The sequence below is a fragment of the Ambystoma mexicanum genome, chromosome 6q, assembly GCF_040938575.1.
Source record: "Ambystoma mexicanum isolate Mex_15411 chromosome 6q, UKY_AmexF1_1, whole genome shotgun sequence".
NCBI classification, from domain to species: domain Eukaryota; kingdom Metazoa; phylum Chordata; class Amphibia; order Caudata; family Ambystomatidae; genus Ambystoma; species Ambystoma mexicanum.
The window spans coordinates 1,400,654,467-1,400,670,568 of NC_090937.1; the positions used below are offsets into that span (position 1 = coordinate 1,400,654,467).

Sequence of the window (16,102 nt, forward strand, 5' to 3'; positions counted from 1 at the left end):
TATGAAAAAAAGGGAAGGACTCAGGATCCAGATTTGCCCATTCTAAATAAACGGAGAATTGGATTTGACAGAGATGACCTTCTCTTGTTGATCAAAAAAGTCAGCAACTCGAGAGCTCCGGCCCCTTGCGGATTGAGCAAACTGAAGATTGGGCAGATTTTTGTGTAACCTTATTTACCCAGATAGTTGAAAAGAAAGAAGCACTGAAGTCGTGGAAAACATGAAGTCGTGGAAAACAGCAATTGTGGTACTGGTATTTAAGAAGGGCGAAAGGTCAAACTCAAAGAACTTTCGGCCTATAGCCCTACTGGACGTACTTGGGAACGTTTTCGCCTCATTGTTATTGTTGCAACTCAGAAGCTGGGTGCAAATCTCACAAAACTACGACTGTCGACAGACAGGCTTCGTTAAAGGAGTTGGCTGCTAATTAAATCTGCTACTAATCATTCAATGATGGAAGTAAAGTCTATCTAGCTTTCATACTCCTGGCCCAGGCCTTTGATAGCACAGATAGAGAACTATTATGGACCAAACTGCAGAGATGGAGCTGTTCAGCGAGCCTCCTGCTGGTCATCAAAGCTTTACACTCTGGAACTGCTGTAAAAATACGATTTAATCAAACTGGCCTTCTGTCAAAACCAATAACACATATAGAGGTGTCGAACAGGGATGCCTGTTCATATCGGATCTCAGAGAGGCGATGGATAAGTCCAACTCATTTCTGGCAAAAATCAATGACAAACCACTAGGTTGGATGCTTTCTGCAGACGACCTAGTTATTTGGATCAAACTCCTATCGACCTACAAAGAAAACTAGAGACACTACAAACTACGTTCAATGTAATGGTCTCAGAATCAACACAGCTAAATCTGAGATATTAATACTACAGAATTTAAAAGGAAGGAAAATTCAGATGTTGCTGGTGCTTGGGGAAAGAATTGCTGAATCAAGTGAAGAGCACAAGATATCTTTCTTTTTTTTAAATCAATTTTATTGAGTTTTCATACGAACAAGTAACCTGTCAAATTTAAACAACATTAGGCTCGAGCCTATGGAAGCAAAAGAAAACACACCTAAAGAGGTCACGGATCTCTGCCAGTTATCCCCTTCCAAACCCTCCCTCTCCCCCACCCCCTCTTAATTCATCGTACAGATTCAGCTGGTCCGCTCACGAGCGTCTCTGGGCAGCTTCGCCCGAGTTCATGTAAGTCGGTGGTAGGCCGACTTTCGGGGGTCAAGCGCCAGATGCTCTAGGCTCGGATGAGTTTTGCGGGGCCGGGTCGTCCCTCCATGAGGGCATCAGGTTCTGTCTCGTTCGTTGCCAAACGCCTCCATGAACTGTAGCCACTCGGATTCTGTGCGTGAGCTCGAGCCCTGCATTGCTTCCGTCAGCTTTTCCATGTAGTAGATGTCCTTAGCTACTGCTACCCATTCTCCCTTTCCAGGGATGGCAGCTCTCTTCCAGGTTCTAGCTTGCGCTGCCCTGGCCGCCAACAACAGAGAGTGTGTCAAGTTTGGAAGCTTTTCCCAATGTTCATCTTTTTGTTGTAATCCAAATATTAGTAACATGGGATCTAGTGGGTAGAGTCCCTCTCCATCCTCCTTCAACCAGCTAAGGACCTCCGCCCAGAATGCTTGGACCTTGTCACATCTCCACCACATGTACAAGATTTCTTTCAATGTGCAAAAATCTGAGTGCAACCGATGCCCCCTGGGTTGCCATCAAGTCTAAAAGCAAAAACCTTGTGGCATAAGGCAGCATAATCCACAAGACATTTGGAACATTTTCTCTAACACTGATAGTCGCATTCTGCAAACAGAAAGTGGTCCACACATTATTTTCCAGGACTGGCTGCGCACTGAGCTGTTCTTGAGAATTCTGGCAAACAATAGAAAGTAATTTCTCGAGGAAAATATTACATTTACCAAGATCGGTTCCACAGTCATCATACGGTATGAACTAGGACTGCTCTGCAGGAATGCAAGAGTGACATGGGGATCGTTATCCCTGTACAGGAAATTAATCATGGACCTATCCCCGATGCAGTTCGGAACAGTGCAAACAGAAAGTAAGTATAGCAACAAATTAATCCTAACAGAATGGACTGACCGGTGCATCAAAGTTCTAGAAGATATTGGATCATCTTCACAAGCATTAAAACTAAATCCTGAGGCAGATAAAAAAAAAAATAGTGGATCAAGATTGGATAAAAACCATTGAACAAAACTAGAAGTACAGGTTGTTTGGAAATGTAAGCAAAGAAGTAAAATCGCTAAATTGCTTGCCCAAATACCTAGAAAAATTACCCAGTCTGCACCATTATGAGATTTCGCTTTAATCATTTCATAAGAAATAACTATTGAAGAGCAGAAGAATAAGAACTTTTGAAGATGAAAACTGTCGAGTGTGGTGCAATGCAGTGGAAACTCTGCAGCATTTAACCCTGCATTGTCCAAATTTGAGGAACTTAAGTACACGGCATCTGGGAGCTTTCATCTCAGAACGACCACTGTTAAAGGGAGAGGACTGGTGGGAACTTGTCTGTTGGGGACAAAACTCCTTACTCCCAACAACATTTGTACAGGAGATTTTTAAATTAATTGTAAAGGACCCTTGGGATGGAATATCATAATAACCTTAGGAGTAAATTGGAAAAGTTGAAAATCTGAAAGATGATGTAAAAGTTTGTAATAAATTAAATACAATAAAAAAGAAGAAAAAAAAAAGATAAGGGGGAAGAAGTGGCAGAATTCGACAACATAGCAGGTGACTGTGACGAACCAGAAGGTGGCGGTGGAGAGGAATGAATAACCGCTTGTTAAGACGGATTTCTGAACTCTGTCCTGGTGGCGCAGAAGTTCAGAAGGCCAACCTAATTACTTGGAACAGGGTAACCTCTGGACAAGCCAAGGTAGCGATCGCGGCGGTCAAGACTAGGTCTCAAGAGGGGTGAGGGTGACTGAAAGCCCGCAATGAGCACACAAAGCAAGAGCGCTTACAAACTACTCCAAACAGTTGTTATATCAAAAATATATACACATTTATTTTAAGGCCTTTAAATACAATGACCGTAGCGAGAAAATCACAATATCACAATATTAAACCAACACATACCATATCAACACAATATATATACAAATACACAGTCGCAAGCGTTTAAAGCACGAAATATGTAGTCCACCTGAAAGGAAAGGAAAACAGGCAGTGCGATAACGCTTTAGACTCAGTTCGCCTTCAGAGGCACCTAACTAGATGGAAGTCCGAGCCCTGCGAAGAGTGGAGCCTTGTGCTCAAAGTACCTGCCACGCCGGTGCCAACGGGCAAAAGGGGAAGCTCTTCGGAGGAAGTCAGGCAGTTCGGGTTAGTGCACAGCAGAAGGAGAACAGGTTCCGCAACTCAAGTGCAGCCTCCACAGCGGGCAGAAGCAGAGCGCGAGTACGGCCAAAAGGGTGCTGTTTTTACACAGCAGGGAAAAGCAATGGGATACTGCAGGAGGGCGACCAGATCCTAGCTAAACTACTCACCGGTTCCCGAAGCAAGCAGACCCAGGCTTCTCCACGTTAGTTTCAGCAGCTAGCAGGTTAAGAAGAGCAGGGAACGCCTCGTAGTCGTCTAGAGCAAAAAGACGTCCCAATCGACGAAACCAGCACAGTTTGTTGCCGCAGCAGGACAACGGAGCGGCCGTGTGTATTCGAGCCAAATGTACACTCCTCCCTTCAGACTTGGGAACGCCAAGTGTACGAAGCGTGGGAGAGTGACAAGGACTCGAAATACAACACAACCTGGTGGCGGTTACAGAGCAGGACTCCCTTGTAAGCTGGTCAGTCAACTGGATGGCCCAGAGACACTTCCGAAGGCTTACTTGGCAGGAGATGATGAAGTCGCCAGGAATAGCTGTTCCTGCTATTCCAAAGGTCGAAGCACCAGTACAGGCCTTCTGGTTCGATCCAAGGAGGAAAGGGTTTCACAGGACGACAGCAGTACAAAGGAGGATTCCTTCAGCGGGTCACCAGCGATTCCTCGGTCCAGCCTCTTGGTTGCAGGATACTTGGCTCCTGTATTCCTTCGTTCGTGAGAACTCAGGAGATCGACATGGTAGTGGTGTTTCCAGCTCCCTCTTATCCACGGTTCCCTTCGCGCCAAAATGGAGGGGAGCCAATGGGAGATCCGCACATCAACACACATACCATACGTGGACCAATCACGGACCACGGTGGTCCCAGGCATTCACACCACCCTAGACTCTCTGGCACCCAGGATGTGTATTGGGACCAGACATCCCAGCCCACACCCTGGAGGCACACAAACGACATGTAGAAGCCCGCGAAAGCAACCACGTTTCGCGGGAAAGTACATGCCCAAATAAGGAAGGCCCCGGGTCGCCCGACCTGGGGAAGGTGAAGGGAGCAAGACGGTCAGTGGACAGGACAAAGGAGCCTCGTGGACTGGCCATTTTGGGAGCCAGGCCACCATTTTGGGTTCAGTGCGAAAAACGTGCTCAGAACGCCAAAAGGAGCTCAAAATAAACAAAACGATCGCTGCCACCATTCCAGTCCCTGAATGACTTGCACCGATCAAAATACCATCCTAAAAGAGTATCTAGGGCCTGTAGAAGGCTAGAGACCCAAGAGAGCTGTAACTTAGCTTACAGTGCCCTCTTGTGTCATGTTGCACTAAAGCCGCAACATGATAAAAGAAACTACGGGAAACAGCGTTCCCCGGTACTGACTGTCTTAAGGGCATGTCAGTTTCCCCGTAAGAAAGGAGCGAAAGCCCAGAGGAGTGCGGCAGAAGGCTGCACTTCTCTGGCAAAGTCAAGAACAAGGTGAAAACAACAGCAAAAAGTTTAGGGGTTGCCACATGGAAGGAAAATTACCTACAATTATGAAATCTTTCCTAACACCGCTGACACCACATGAGAATTAATTACCTCCCCTCTCTGATCATTCACAGTTAGAACAGGCGGGGGAGGGGATCTGGGATGGAAGACGGCCGACACCAAATGAGGGTTAATTGCCTCCCCCACGATCAATCGCAGACAAGGGGGGGTTGAAGTGGATCAGGAAGATCTATGGTACTAGAATCTAGGGAAGATGAAACAGCGTTACTAGACACACACTTACTTGAAAGAGAGAGATCCTTAAAATAAGTCGTTTTAGTATGTCCATCGTTAAACGAAGAACATGATTTTATTGCTACTGAGCGCTCAATAGAAGACATGTTTTAGGCTACAGGGTGCTGAACAGTCAGAGGAGCAAAAGTCGGCAGGTGGCGAATGTGACTAAGAGTCAGGTGTTGGAGAATCAACAAAGTCAATTAGTATCTGGTCAGAGATTTAAGTATCTGCGCTATGCGAGAGCTCCATACCCCTGGGATTGGACGAAGAATCGACAAGGACAGCTGCGTGTGAATTTACTGTACAGAAACCTCTAATGCCAGTAGTTGGGGATAGCGCTCGCTTTCCAGCTCGAATAGGTCGCTGTTGCACTGCTGATTTAGAGGGCTCATTCCCTGCACATTTGGTGGAAAGAGGGACCGCACTAATGGTGAAGGTGTTAATAGGCGGCATAGCTGATATCAAAGTATATACGCAAGATATTTACAAATAAAAATTGGAAATAAAAAGCCAATAGTTTCTAAATACTAAACAGGTCTTATATGCAAAGTTTGACAGTTAAACAGAAGTACAACCCACAGTCCCCTTTCGTCCTGCCAAACTGCACAACTGCACTCGCCAAGCACTCTGCGTGCAACCGTTTTTATAGGCAATTGGGTGCAATGGGGCGGAGCAAAAGTGAAAGCCGTATACAATGGGCCTCATTACGACTATGGCGGTAAGTGGTAAAATTGGAGGTAATGAGTTACTTCCAATGTGTTACCACTACGCCAAATTATGAGTGTTGGCTTTGAGTGGAAGATTTACTTACCTCTAGAAAAACCATGGAGGTAAATCTTGCCACTCAATGCCCCAAAAAAAAATAATACATTTGGCAGAATTACTGCAGCGGTAATTCTGCAAAAAAAGCCGCATTGGGTCCAATGGACTCAAAATAAATGGGGATTTACACCGCTACCACCACTTGGAGTCAGGTAGAAATTCCACCTGACCAAGTTGTGGTAACTGTAAATCCATTTGGTGATATTTCAGAGGATTGACCTCTGAAATAACTACAAACTTGTAAAGTTCAGAAACAGTTCAAAACTGGTTCAAAAATTGCGCTGTACTGAAAATGAGAATAAGGACATATTAGATCACAGTTCCGGCTGTGATACAAATCCTTGAATGTGAAAATAGTCCATCTGACATACCATCCAAATCTGGCGGTTCCTCCTGCACAACTGTACTCGCCAAGCACCCTGAAAATGCGTGTGACCATTATTTTTATAGGCAATTGGGCGCAATGGGGCGGAGCAAAAGTGGAAGCCATATACAATGTCCACAAATCTTCAGAAACAGTTCAAAGTTGGTTCAAAATTAACCCATCCAAATCTGGCAGTTGCTCCAGCACAAGCCAAGCTCTCTGCAAATGCGTGCCCAATACCTATACACAAGTCAAAACAGTTGGCTTTGAAAATGCTTGTTTTTATAAGGCCTTCCGTGCAAGGACAGTAGTGAGGACAGACATTACTTATAAATCAAGTGGCTGAAGGCACACTTGTTTAACATATTTGTATTACACTAAGAGCTAATTTATAGCACTATTAATCAATTAATTCTCAGAAGAGCGCTTATATGTAACACAGAACAGCCTTGTACAGCACACCGTTTGATGTTACTGTTTGATAAAGCTATCTAAAAACATCCTAGGTCTGCTGATTTTGGGCGGGGAGGTGCAGGAAGCGGGTAAAAATGGCCATAAGGATTAACATGGCCCTAGGTTGTCCTTGACTGCATAAATAACCAAGCACACACAAGTTGCTTGCCCCTCCTCACATCCCAACGTCTACCTATCTGTACTCCAAAGCTGAGGTTTCCCTATATAGGTGGTGATAAACGCTTCCTAATAGGCAGAACTGAAAACATGGCAGCGTGATTTACACTTCTAAAATGGAAGTAGTTGAGATCTCTATTAAAGTGTGTAGTTTCACATTCCTGCTTGCACCGCTGAAGCACAAACTGATTTGTTTTTGCTGGTTAGTTTAGCTGCGGGCAAGGGACTGTTTACTAGCAGGCTTGGCAGGCAGAGAAAAAAAATTACATGGATGTTGGGACAATATAACAGCTTCAAGGACAGGTGCAACGGGTCACTCAACTTTTCAAAAACACCAGAAATGACTCGCAATTGTGACTTTATTTCACTGTAACAAGATTTCCCAACCTGCGACATTGTTCCTTGTGAACCCGTTGGTTATGTGGCCATATACTCACGATGTTAAAACATCTGTATTTTTGCTGTATACGATTACCCACTTTCTGGCAAAATACCAACGTACAATAAACGTCAAATCGAAAAAGCTATCAGGGTCGCCTGACGTGGACAAACATTCACAACATTATTGGAAACGGCCAAACCAACGACGCATGTTCAATATTACAGATGAGCGAGACATTCGTTGCACCCACTCACATACACAAAGTTGAAGATTTATAGATAACCCAATTAAATTACACCGTGCTTTGTGGCCGCAATCGACTTGAAACACAATTCATGATAATGTTTAAATATATTCACGTATGGCATACTTGTAGCTCAAATTTCCCATTGTCTACAGTACACGTGTGTGTTTCACCCGCTACGTGGATGTGAAGCTATATAATTGCCTTGAATCCGTGGTTGAACTATTCCCCCTCCCCCTCCAACCAGCGGTTTTTTCACAGTGCAAATTGATTCCTTCTCTCAGAATACACAGCATTAGCGCGAGCTCTCTTGCAGCTGCTGTCGTTTTCGATTTTTTGGCTCACCAATTGGTGTCAGTAAAAAGACCCCTCACCCCCACCCACCCAGAGTAACACTTCCTCCTCCAGCAAGACCAAAGCAGGGGAGGCTTCTTCCCAACGCCGCCATTTCGAGTCTGAACTTTCACTTTTAAGTATACTCAAGGAAGCCTCTGACGAAAGCGCTGAACTTCGATGATCCCCTACCACCAAATGTCAGTGGTGCATGGAAAACAGACTTAAATGTCAGAGGTGCATGGAAACAGACTTAAACGCTTCTTTCAGCGATATAAGTTTTGGCATTACATGTTCAACAGAAAAATCACATTTTGCATGGAGATTTATTTATAATTAAATACATTGGTTACAAAAGTATTTTGAGGAACAGAAAACACAAACCAACACATTGTGTGGTTTTATGTTAATATAACCCAGACCACAGTATTTAAACTTGCAGCAATTAAAGCATATGAATTGCATCTTACCTGTACTGAAACGTCATGTTAGTGATTTTAATCTTTATTTCCTCCCCCAGTCGGTGCTCCCCAGTCATCTCAAAGAGTTTGTTGGCCATTTTCTCGTAAACTTTTGCATTACGCTTGGTTTGCTTCAGTTCGTCAAAATATTCCTCCCAGACAAACATGAGACCTCTCATTTCTGCATCAGTCCAGTTTCTGGCCCTCCTGTGTTTTTCATTCTGGGAAGCAAGGATGTAACTGGAAATGTCTGCGGCTGCCATCTCTGACTGATCTCAGAGGGTTTTTAAAAGAGCCCTCTTAATTCAAGCAAGGTTTTCTGCTTTAGCTTCTTGCAGACCGAGCCATGGCCGTGTGTGGCTGGAGGAATCGAGCAGCAGCAACTGCACACATGAAACCCTTTTGCAACAGCTTGAAGCCTGAAAGCATAAAATGGGGCCTACATCTGACAGGCAGGAATTTAGTTAAAAGCTTTTAAACAGAGAAACGTCATTTCGATGTCACGTTCCCATAGCAACAGAGCAACTGCATAAGCTACAACAACAAAAACCTTTTAACTGAAAGCCAAGGAATCAGGACAAAGTTGACAGGCCATCAATATTAAAGCTTTTAAACACTTAAAAAAAGATTTCACAGAAAAAGCGCCATGCAGACTGGGAGGAATCCACTTTTAAGTTCTCCAGCGTTTTAACTCTCCTCTTGCCTTTCAAACAGACATTTTGTTCTTGGCAGGGGGGAGGGGTGGTTGCAAGGGGCTTTTAAGCTAGTCTCCCAGGCACGCAGACGATTAAGAGAGCAGAAGCAAAGGACACAAGAGGAAGTAATTTTAATATTGTGTTTGAAATCTTAGTGTTAGAGCCAGGTTTTAGTACACACATATTACACTGGCCACTGTCAAATTATTGCATATTTTTTATATGTACAGCTTTCTTGCTAGATGTGAGACCTTTTGTTCCTTCTCTATTGCACATTTTAAATTATTGTATATCTTAATTTACTTGCTAGTATAAGATGCTCGTTTTTGTAAATTCTATTGCAATACCGGTGACTTTCTATTCTGCATTATCTTCCTTTGATTTTCACTAGCAACAAAGATATTTTCAAACATAGAAAGATGAAAAACCAAGCAATCTAACGTAACATGTCCACAACGAAGTACACATTCTATACTGCCTGTAATGCCCCCGGCTCCATATTTTGCTGGTAGCTCTGTTCACAAGACCACTGATATAATGGTACAGATACTCACATAAGTCAAGCATAAACTACAATATGTGGACAGTGCCAAAACACACAGGTCCTCTTAACCCTCAAAGAAGACCTTTGTGAAGTGTGACGAAATCACACAGTTCGACTCTTGTTTTGCACCCCGTGTTAAGTGCCACCTGGAGTAGATGCAGAGGATTCCCCACACGCCGCCATGTCCCCAGGTCATCTTGTCTCTTTAAGTCAAGGCTTAGCACAACGCTGGCTCTAGGAGCTGAGCCAATTCTGAGCAGAAGCAATGAGGATAAACCTCAGTTCCCCAAAAGGACCTTCCATACGAAAGGGTCCTCCAAATTGAGGAGGACCAGTTCTTCTATTTAATTCTGATCGCCTCGTTCCATGCCTGACCCAACACCATGCCACCACGGCACTGCTTCCTTGAGAAGCCACGAGTGGCGAATTATATGTGGGCAACCTGGTGAGCACACCAGGGTGTAAGGGGAGCTCCTTCCATCCCCGTTTGACAGCGGATTCTATGTTAAGACAGGAGGCTTCATATTATGCAAACAATCTTTACTACTTGACACCAAAGCAGCAAAGAGGAAAATCTTTACACAAAATAAGTTTGTTTCAACTTCAAAACTGAAAAAAATAGTATTTTAAAACAAAGTTCAGGGAAACATCCCAAACCAAGATGGAGGATAGGTCATGCATAGCCATCAATCAATGGGCAAGCACCCTCCCCCATATAAGTCCTTTCCTCGAACACAACAACCTCTTTCTTTGCTGCTGACACCACAAGCTAAGTAACTCCCTACAGTTGTGTACTTTGTTGCTAGTCAGTTTAGTTACAGTTATTTTGTAACATTGTGGGTTCAGCATTGTCTCTGCTTTAAGCAAATTGTTTTCCCCAGTACTTGGGTCTCTGCTCCCGTGGTCTCACACCTCGGGTCCTTCACTGGTACTCAAGGGCGTGTTCCTTACCGCCCTAGGTGTTGCCGTTTCCCTCAGGCCTGACAATAGGTTTACCCTGTTTGTCCCTTCCTCGTGAGCGACTGCCGCGTTTGCTCAACTCTGGTTGAAGTGGTAGTACACGTGCGAGAGCCCGCCTCCAGGCGTTTAGTTTCTTTTCTTTCCCTGTCACGCCTGATGCGTGCGGTCCTACAAGACAGCACACATGTGGTCTGGCAGCTCTCTCCCTCTTTCTCAGGAAGCTCTCCCGACTTAGTCGGCCCCACCCGCATTATGCCTGACGCGTAACGCCTGCTAGGCTGACAGGCTTGACCTGTCTGTGACTCCGAGGCATTTTCCCTCGCTCGCTGCTAAATTAAACATACACTGCTGGAGTAAGCAGCTGTTGGCACACCGCCTGCTCGGCATGCTGATATTTAAACACCATTGCTGTGCCTCAGTGATTTACTGCTATTACGCTGAAAGTTTGTGTGTCTGGTCAGAACACTGTGTTTTGATTCAGGATCATTATTCCTGTGGAAAGTGTGTCCTCTTCATTTTTCTTTTCCTGTTCCCTTCCATATTTTGTGTTTGCTGTCATCATGGTGGCCAGTAAAGGGTCGGAAGCCCCTTCTTCAGCTGAGGCCATTAGTGAGGTTAGGCCTTCTAAAAAAAGTGAGAGGTTGGGGGAGGATGGTGCTAGCAGAGGTTCGGAGGAGCTATCCTTTCCTGCCCAGCCTTCAGTGGCTCAGGTGAGTCAGGCTACTAGGGACTCTGCCCTTCATGACCTGAATTCCACTCTGGCCTCAGCCTTTGACAGACTAATAAATAAAATCGCTGGTTTTCACCCTCATCCTGAGGAGGGGGACCTTCGGTTCCAGTGCATGTCCCTCGAAAGTGTTCTGCAAAGTCCAAGCATTTGGAAGAACAACTCAATCCAGTGTCAGATCTCCAGGCCAGGGTCATCCCCCTAGTATGGGACCAAAGCGAAAGTTGGTCCAGGAGGGTCTCCCTCAGACACAGCCGGGTCCCGCCTGGCCGAGTCACTGAGCCACCTATTAGCGTCCCTTCTGTTCCCATGTCTTCAGAATATAGTCCGGAGGATTCAGACTCCTCTCCCAAAAGACGTAAGAAGAAAGGGGGTCCTGCAGGTTTATCCCAGAGGATACCGGGCTCGTTATTAGACGACAGTCGGGTTCCTTTCTTCGATCCTTCCCTCATTCAGCATCCCAGATCAGTGGAGTGGCACCCGTCTGATACTATCTCTGCCTTTTTGAATCATTGGGTTAGCCAGCCCTTGCCTAAGGAGGATAGGAACAAGCTCCGTTCTGAGTGTCCCAGGCTTGTCATTCCAGACAAGGTGGCCCTTACCCCAGATATCGACCAGTCCATAGTCTCATTCCTATCTCAAAAAGGGAAGGACCACAAGAAGGAGATTGATACAGCCTGGAGGAGCTGCCAAGATAAGCTATTGGATATCTTAGGCCCCTTGAAGCTGATTTTGGAGTTGACTGAGCTATCGAATTCTCCTGTAGATGTTCAGGCCCCCCGGGGCTGGGTGCAGAGGGCGGTCTGCCTTCTCGGCAATACCAACGCCGCCATTTCCAAGGAACGGCGCAAGTCTCTCCTCATGTGTCTCAATTCCAAATTAGCAGATATGGCAGAGGGGGTGGCGGGACCCAAAGCCCAATGAATCTGTTCGGTGAACGATTCATTAAAGACATTTCATTAAAGACATGTCTGCTTATGTACATACCTTCACAGCCTTAGATAAGGCACAGGTTAACATAAAAAAGGTGTTTGCCCCTAAGATTTTTGACAAGGCTGGAAGAGGTAGAGCCTGTTCCTCTGGGCACTTTCCCAAGGGCTCTACCCGCCCCAGACAATATGCATCCAGAGGTGCACACAATTCCTCCTCTGCTCGGTGAGCCCAGACTGAGTTTTACCCCAAAGGGGGTTCCACTGGAGAGGACGTGCTGGCACGGGTGCTGGTAGAGCAAGGACAGCTCCAGGTAATGCCGCATGTTTTAAATGTTTCTTCCTGCAAAAGTTTAGGGGCAGTTGGCCAGATTTTTTCCTCACTGGGAGGTGCTTATTTTGGATCGCTGGCTGTTGCAGACTGCAAGAGGATTTCAAATAGACTTTTATTCCCCTCCTTGCCAGCTCACATCCCCTTGTGTTTGACAAGGCCAAGCAAAAATTAGTAGATGCAGAGGTCTGAGATCTAATTTTCAAGTGTGCAGTGGTTCCAGCCTCCTTCAAAGCCTGCCAACTTGTAAGCACTATTTTCCTAGTTCCAAAGCCAGAGGAAGGGTTTCGCCCAGTCATACATTTGCTACCCCTCAACTCATTTGTGGTTTATCAACATTTCAAAATGGAGGGAATTCACCTCCTCAGGGACACCCTTCTCCCTGCAGATTGGATGGTCAAAATAGACCTCAAGGAAGAGTACTTGGTAGTCCCAGTCTATGCCCCCCACCAGGAGTTCCTCCAGTTCCAATGGGGGTCTCACACTTGACAGTTTGCCTCCCTCCCGTTTGGCCTCTCATCAGCCCCATGGTGCTTCACCAAACTAATGAAGCCGGTGATGGATCATCGCAGGTCAAAAGGGATACGAATAATCATTTACCTGGACAACATGCTCTTTCTAGCACAGAGTTTTCAGATTCTTCAGATTCATCTGAATTTAACGTTTTTTCTTTTACAAGCGTTCAGCTTTTCATAAATGCCAAGAAGTCAATTTCCCAACATACGCAATGTATCGAATTTCTGGGCTTTAGTATAAATTCCAAGCACTACATCCTTCTCCTTCAAGACAGCAGACAAATACGGAAGGAGATCTGCCACCTCCTCAGGAAAGGGAAAGTCTCCATCAGGCAGCTAGCCAGGGTAGTGGAGATGCTGTCAGCCTCCATTCAAGTCATCTTTCCAGCACCCCTTTGTTACAGGGCCTTGCAACGCCTCATAGGAAAGCATCTGCGCAAAAGTCTATCTTACACTCAGCTAATGGTTCTGTCTCCCGAGGCCAGGTTAGAACTCCTTTGGTGACTCAAGCACATGGACGCCTGGAATGGCAGGGCAGTTTTTGGGCCCTCTCCGGATGACATTCTGGAGTAGCATGCCAAAAGAGCAGGCTGGGGTGCCAGGATAGGGCAGGTGTCTATGGGAGAAAAGTGCTCAGGTCAAGAGAAATCTCTGCATATCAACTGTCTGGAGCTGTTAGCACTCTCCTTTGCAGTCAAGAGTCTTCTCAAAGATCAGGGGAATCGCTGTGTCCTCCTTTGGATTGACAATTTATCAGCAGTTTGTTACATGAACCATCTGGGGGGAACTCACCCCAAAGCCCTGGTGGATTTAGCAAAGGAATTCTGGCATTTCTGCCTGGACAGGAACATTCTATGGAAGGCAGAGTATCTCCCGGGGACAGCAATGTGGTGGCGGACAGGTATTCCAGGCATCTTCAGGGCACGAGCGACTGGATGTTGGACAAAACTTTGTTTGCCAGGATCCTCTCTCTGGGGTCCGATTTATGTAGACCTCCATGCCTCGAGGCTCAACTGTCAGGTGTGCCGTTTTTACAGTTGGAGTCCAGATCCCAATGCAGTAGCAACCAACGCTTTCCTACAGGATTGGTTGAGTCCCTTGTCCTATGCTTTTCCCAGGTTTGCTATGATACCGACGGTCCTAGTACAAGTGCGCAGGTAAGCCACGACAATGGCATAGTGACTCCCTTTTGGTCCTCTCAGGTGTGGTTTCCAGCACTCTTAGAGCTTGGGGTCGAGGCTCCTTGACTTCTCCCCTTTTACCCTCTGGTAATAATGGATCCAGCAGGTCTCCCTAATGAGCTGGTCCTTCAGGGGCTTCTCTCCCTTATGGCCTGGAGGATTTCCGCTCTTCCTGGTGCTTCCAAGGACTTTCACAAGACTCTCTCTGCATCATCAAGAACTCTTGGGTAGCCTTCACCAAATCAGGTTACACCTCAACATGCAGCCGTCGGGTGGGCTGGTTCATGGCTCGGCACCCCGATCCCGTTTCTGCCTCTCCAGTAGAGGTAGTTAATTTCTTGGTTGAGTTGTTCAAAGAGGGTAAGGCCTATAGAAATATTAACAGCTTCAGGTCTGCCATTTCTGCTGGACATGTGTTGGTAAAGGGGTAGCCGGTGGGTAGGCACTTCCTGGTGCGTAAGGCTCTTAAGTCTATTCTCATCAAAGTCCCTCCTAGGGTCAGGTATTTCATCCTGTGGGATGTCCACTTAGCATTGGATTTATTTCATTCTTGGCCTCATAATAACGAGTTATCATTGCAGCAACCTTTCTCCAAGTTAGCCATGTTATTGTGTCTTGTCTCCATTGTGTCTTGTCTCCATCAAGCGGGCGTCTGATATCAGGGCATTGGATGTGGATGATAAAATGTTTTCCCCTCAAGGGGTGACCTTCTTTATCTCTTAAAAAGTGTATGATTTCTTCGGTATCATACCCTGCTTTCACAGGATCACAAGCTGTGTGTAGTGCAATCTTCAAAATGTTTTGACTAAAAGACGACGGGGCTTAGGGCCACGGGGACCTCTCAGCTGCTCCTTTCTTACCGTAGACCCCATAAGCCTGTGTCCCCAGCCACTTTAGCCAGGTGGGTAAGGTGGGTCATGAAAGAAGCAGGTATTGACATTTCTTCTTTCAGGGCCCATTCAGTAAGAGTTGCAATGGCTTCTAAGGCCGCCTTCCTGGGGGGAAGTTTGGGTCACATTCTAAAAGTGGCTGATTGGTCTAGAGAATCCACGTTCAAGACCTTTTATCATAAACGTATTGCGCATGTAGCCATCAATGAAATGCAAGGGCGTTAAACTTTAAGCCTCCTCTCTTGACATAGAATGGTTAATTCCCCTCATTATCGTTAGAGGGGGTTTATTTTCTATTAAAGACAAGGAAGCGAGAATTATGCCACAAACCCACCAACCTACCCTTTTTATGTTCTATTTTCATGCAGCTTCGGGGTGAGGTGTGTCTGGTACAAAGAAGTTCCAGGAGGGTTCAAGAAGGCGATGGTGCGAGCAAATATCGGACCTGGTTGAGGATCGTCCTTCGTGCTACAGTGTTTTATCCTCTGGGATGGCATCTGTCATAGTGCAGCTGCAGAAGAGGATGTTGTGTTCGAGGAAAGGACTTACATGGGGGAGGGTCCTTATCCATTGATTAATGGCAGGGCATGACCTATTCTCCATCTTGGTTTGGGATGCGTCCCTGCACTTTGTTTTAAAATATAGTTTTTTCAGTATGAAGTTGAAAAAACTTATTTTGTGTAAAATGTTTTTTTTCTTTCCTGCTGTGGTGTCAAGTAGTAAAGATTGTTTGCATAATACTCGCCTACTTGTCTTTAATAGAATCTAAACACCCTCTCACGATAATGAGGGCGATTAACCATTTTGCCTCTGGTCACCTTGGGCCAGGGGCGCATTGAATCCAAGATAGCACCCGCACAGTCGCCTCTCAATCAGAGCGGCTGGACCGCGATGTTGGGGTGGCCTACTCCAACATGTCCTGGCTTGTCAGGGAGATCTGGAGCTCATGGAGACGGAGGGAGTACTCAACGGATGA

The 16,102-nt window shown here is 45.8% G+C and overlaps 1 protein-coding gene across 1 annotated transcript in view; it reads right to left on the bottom strand.

The window, feature by feature from the left end:
* MSANTD1 (Myb/SANT DNA binding domain containing 1) overlaps window positions 1–8,805 on the bottom strand; it is a 202,548-nt gene extending 193,743 nt beyond the window's left edge. Inside the window, exon 1 of the mRNA XM_069632051.1 lies at window positions 8,364–8,805. Within this exon, the coding sequence (XP_069488152.1) occupies window positions 8,364–8,617 (254 nt within the window). The 5' untranslated portion in view covers window positions 8,618–8,805. The remainder of the gene's footprint in view (window positions 1–8,363) is intronic.
* Between the last annotated feature and the right edge of the window lie 7,297 nt (window positions 8,806–16,102).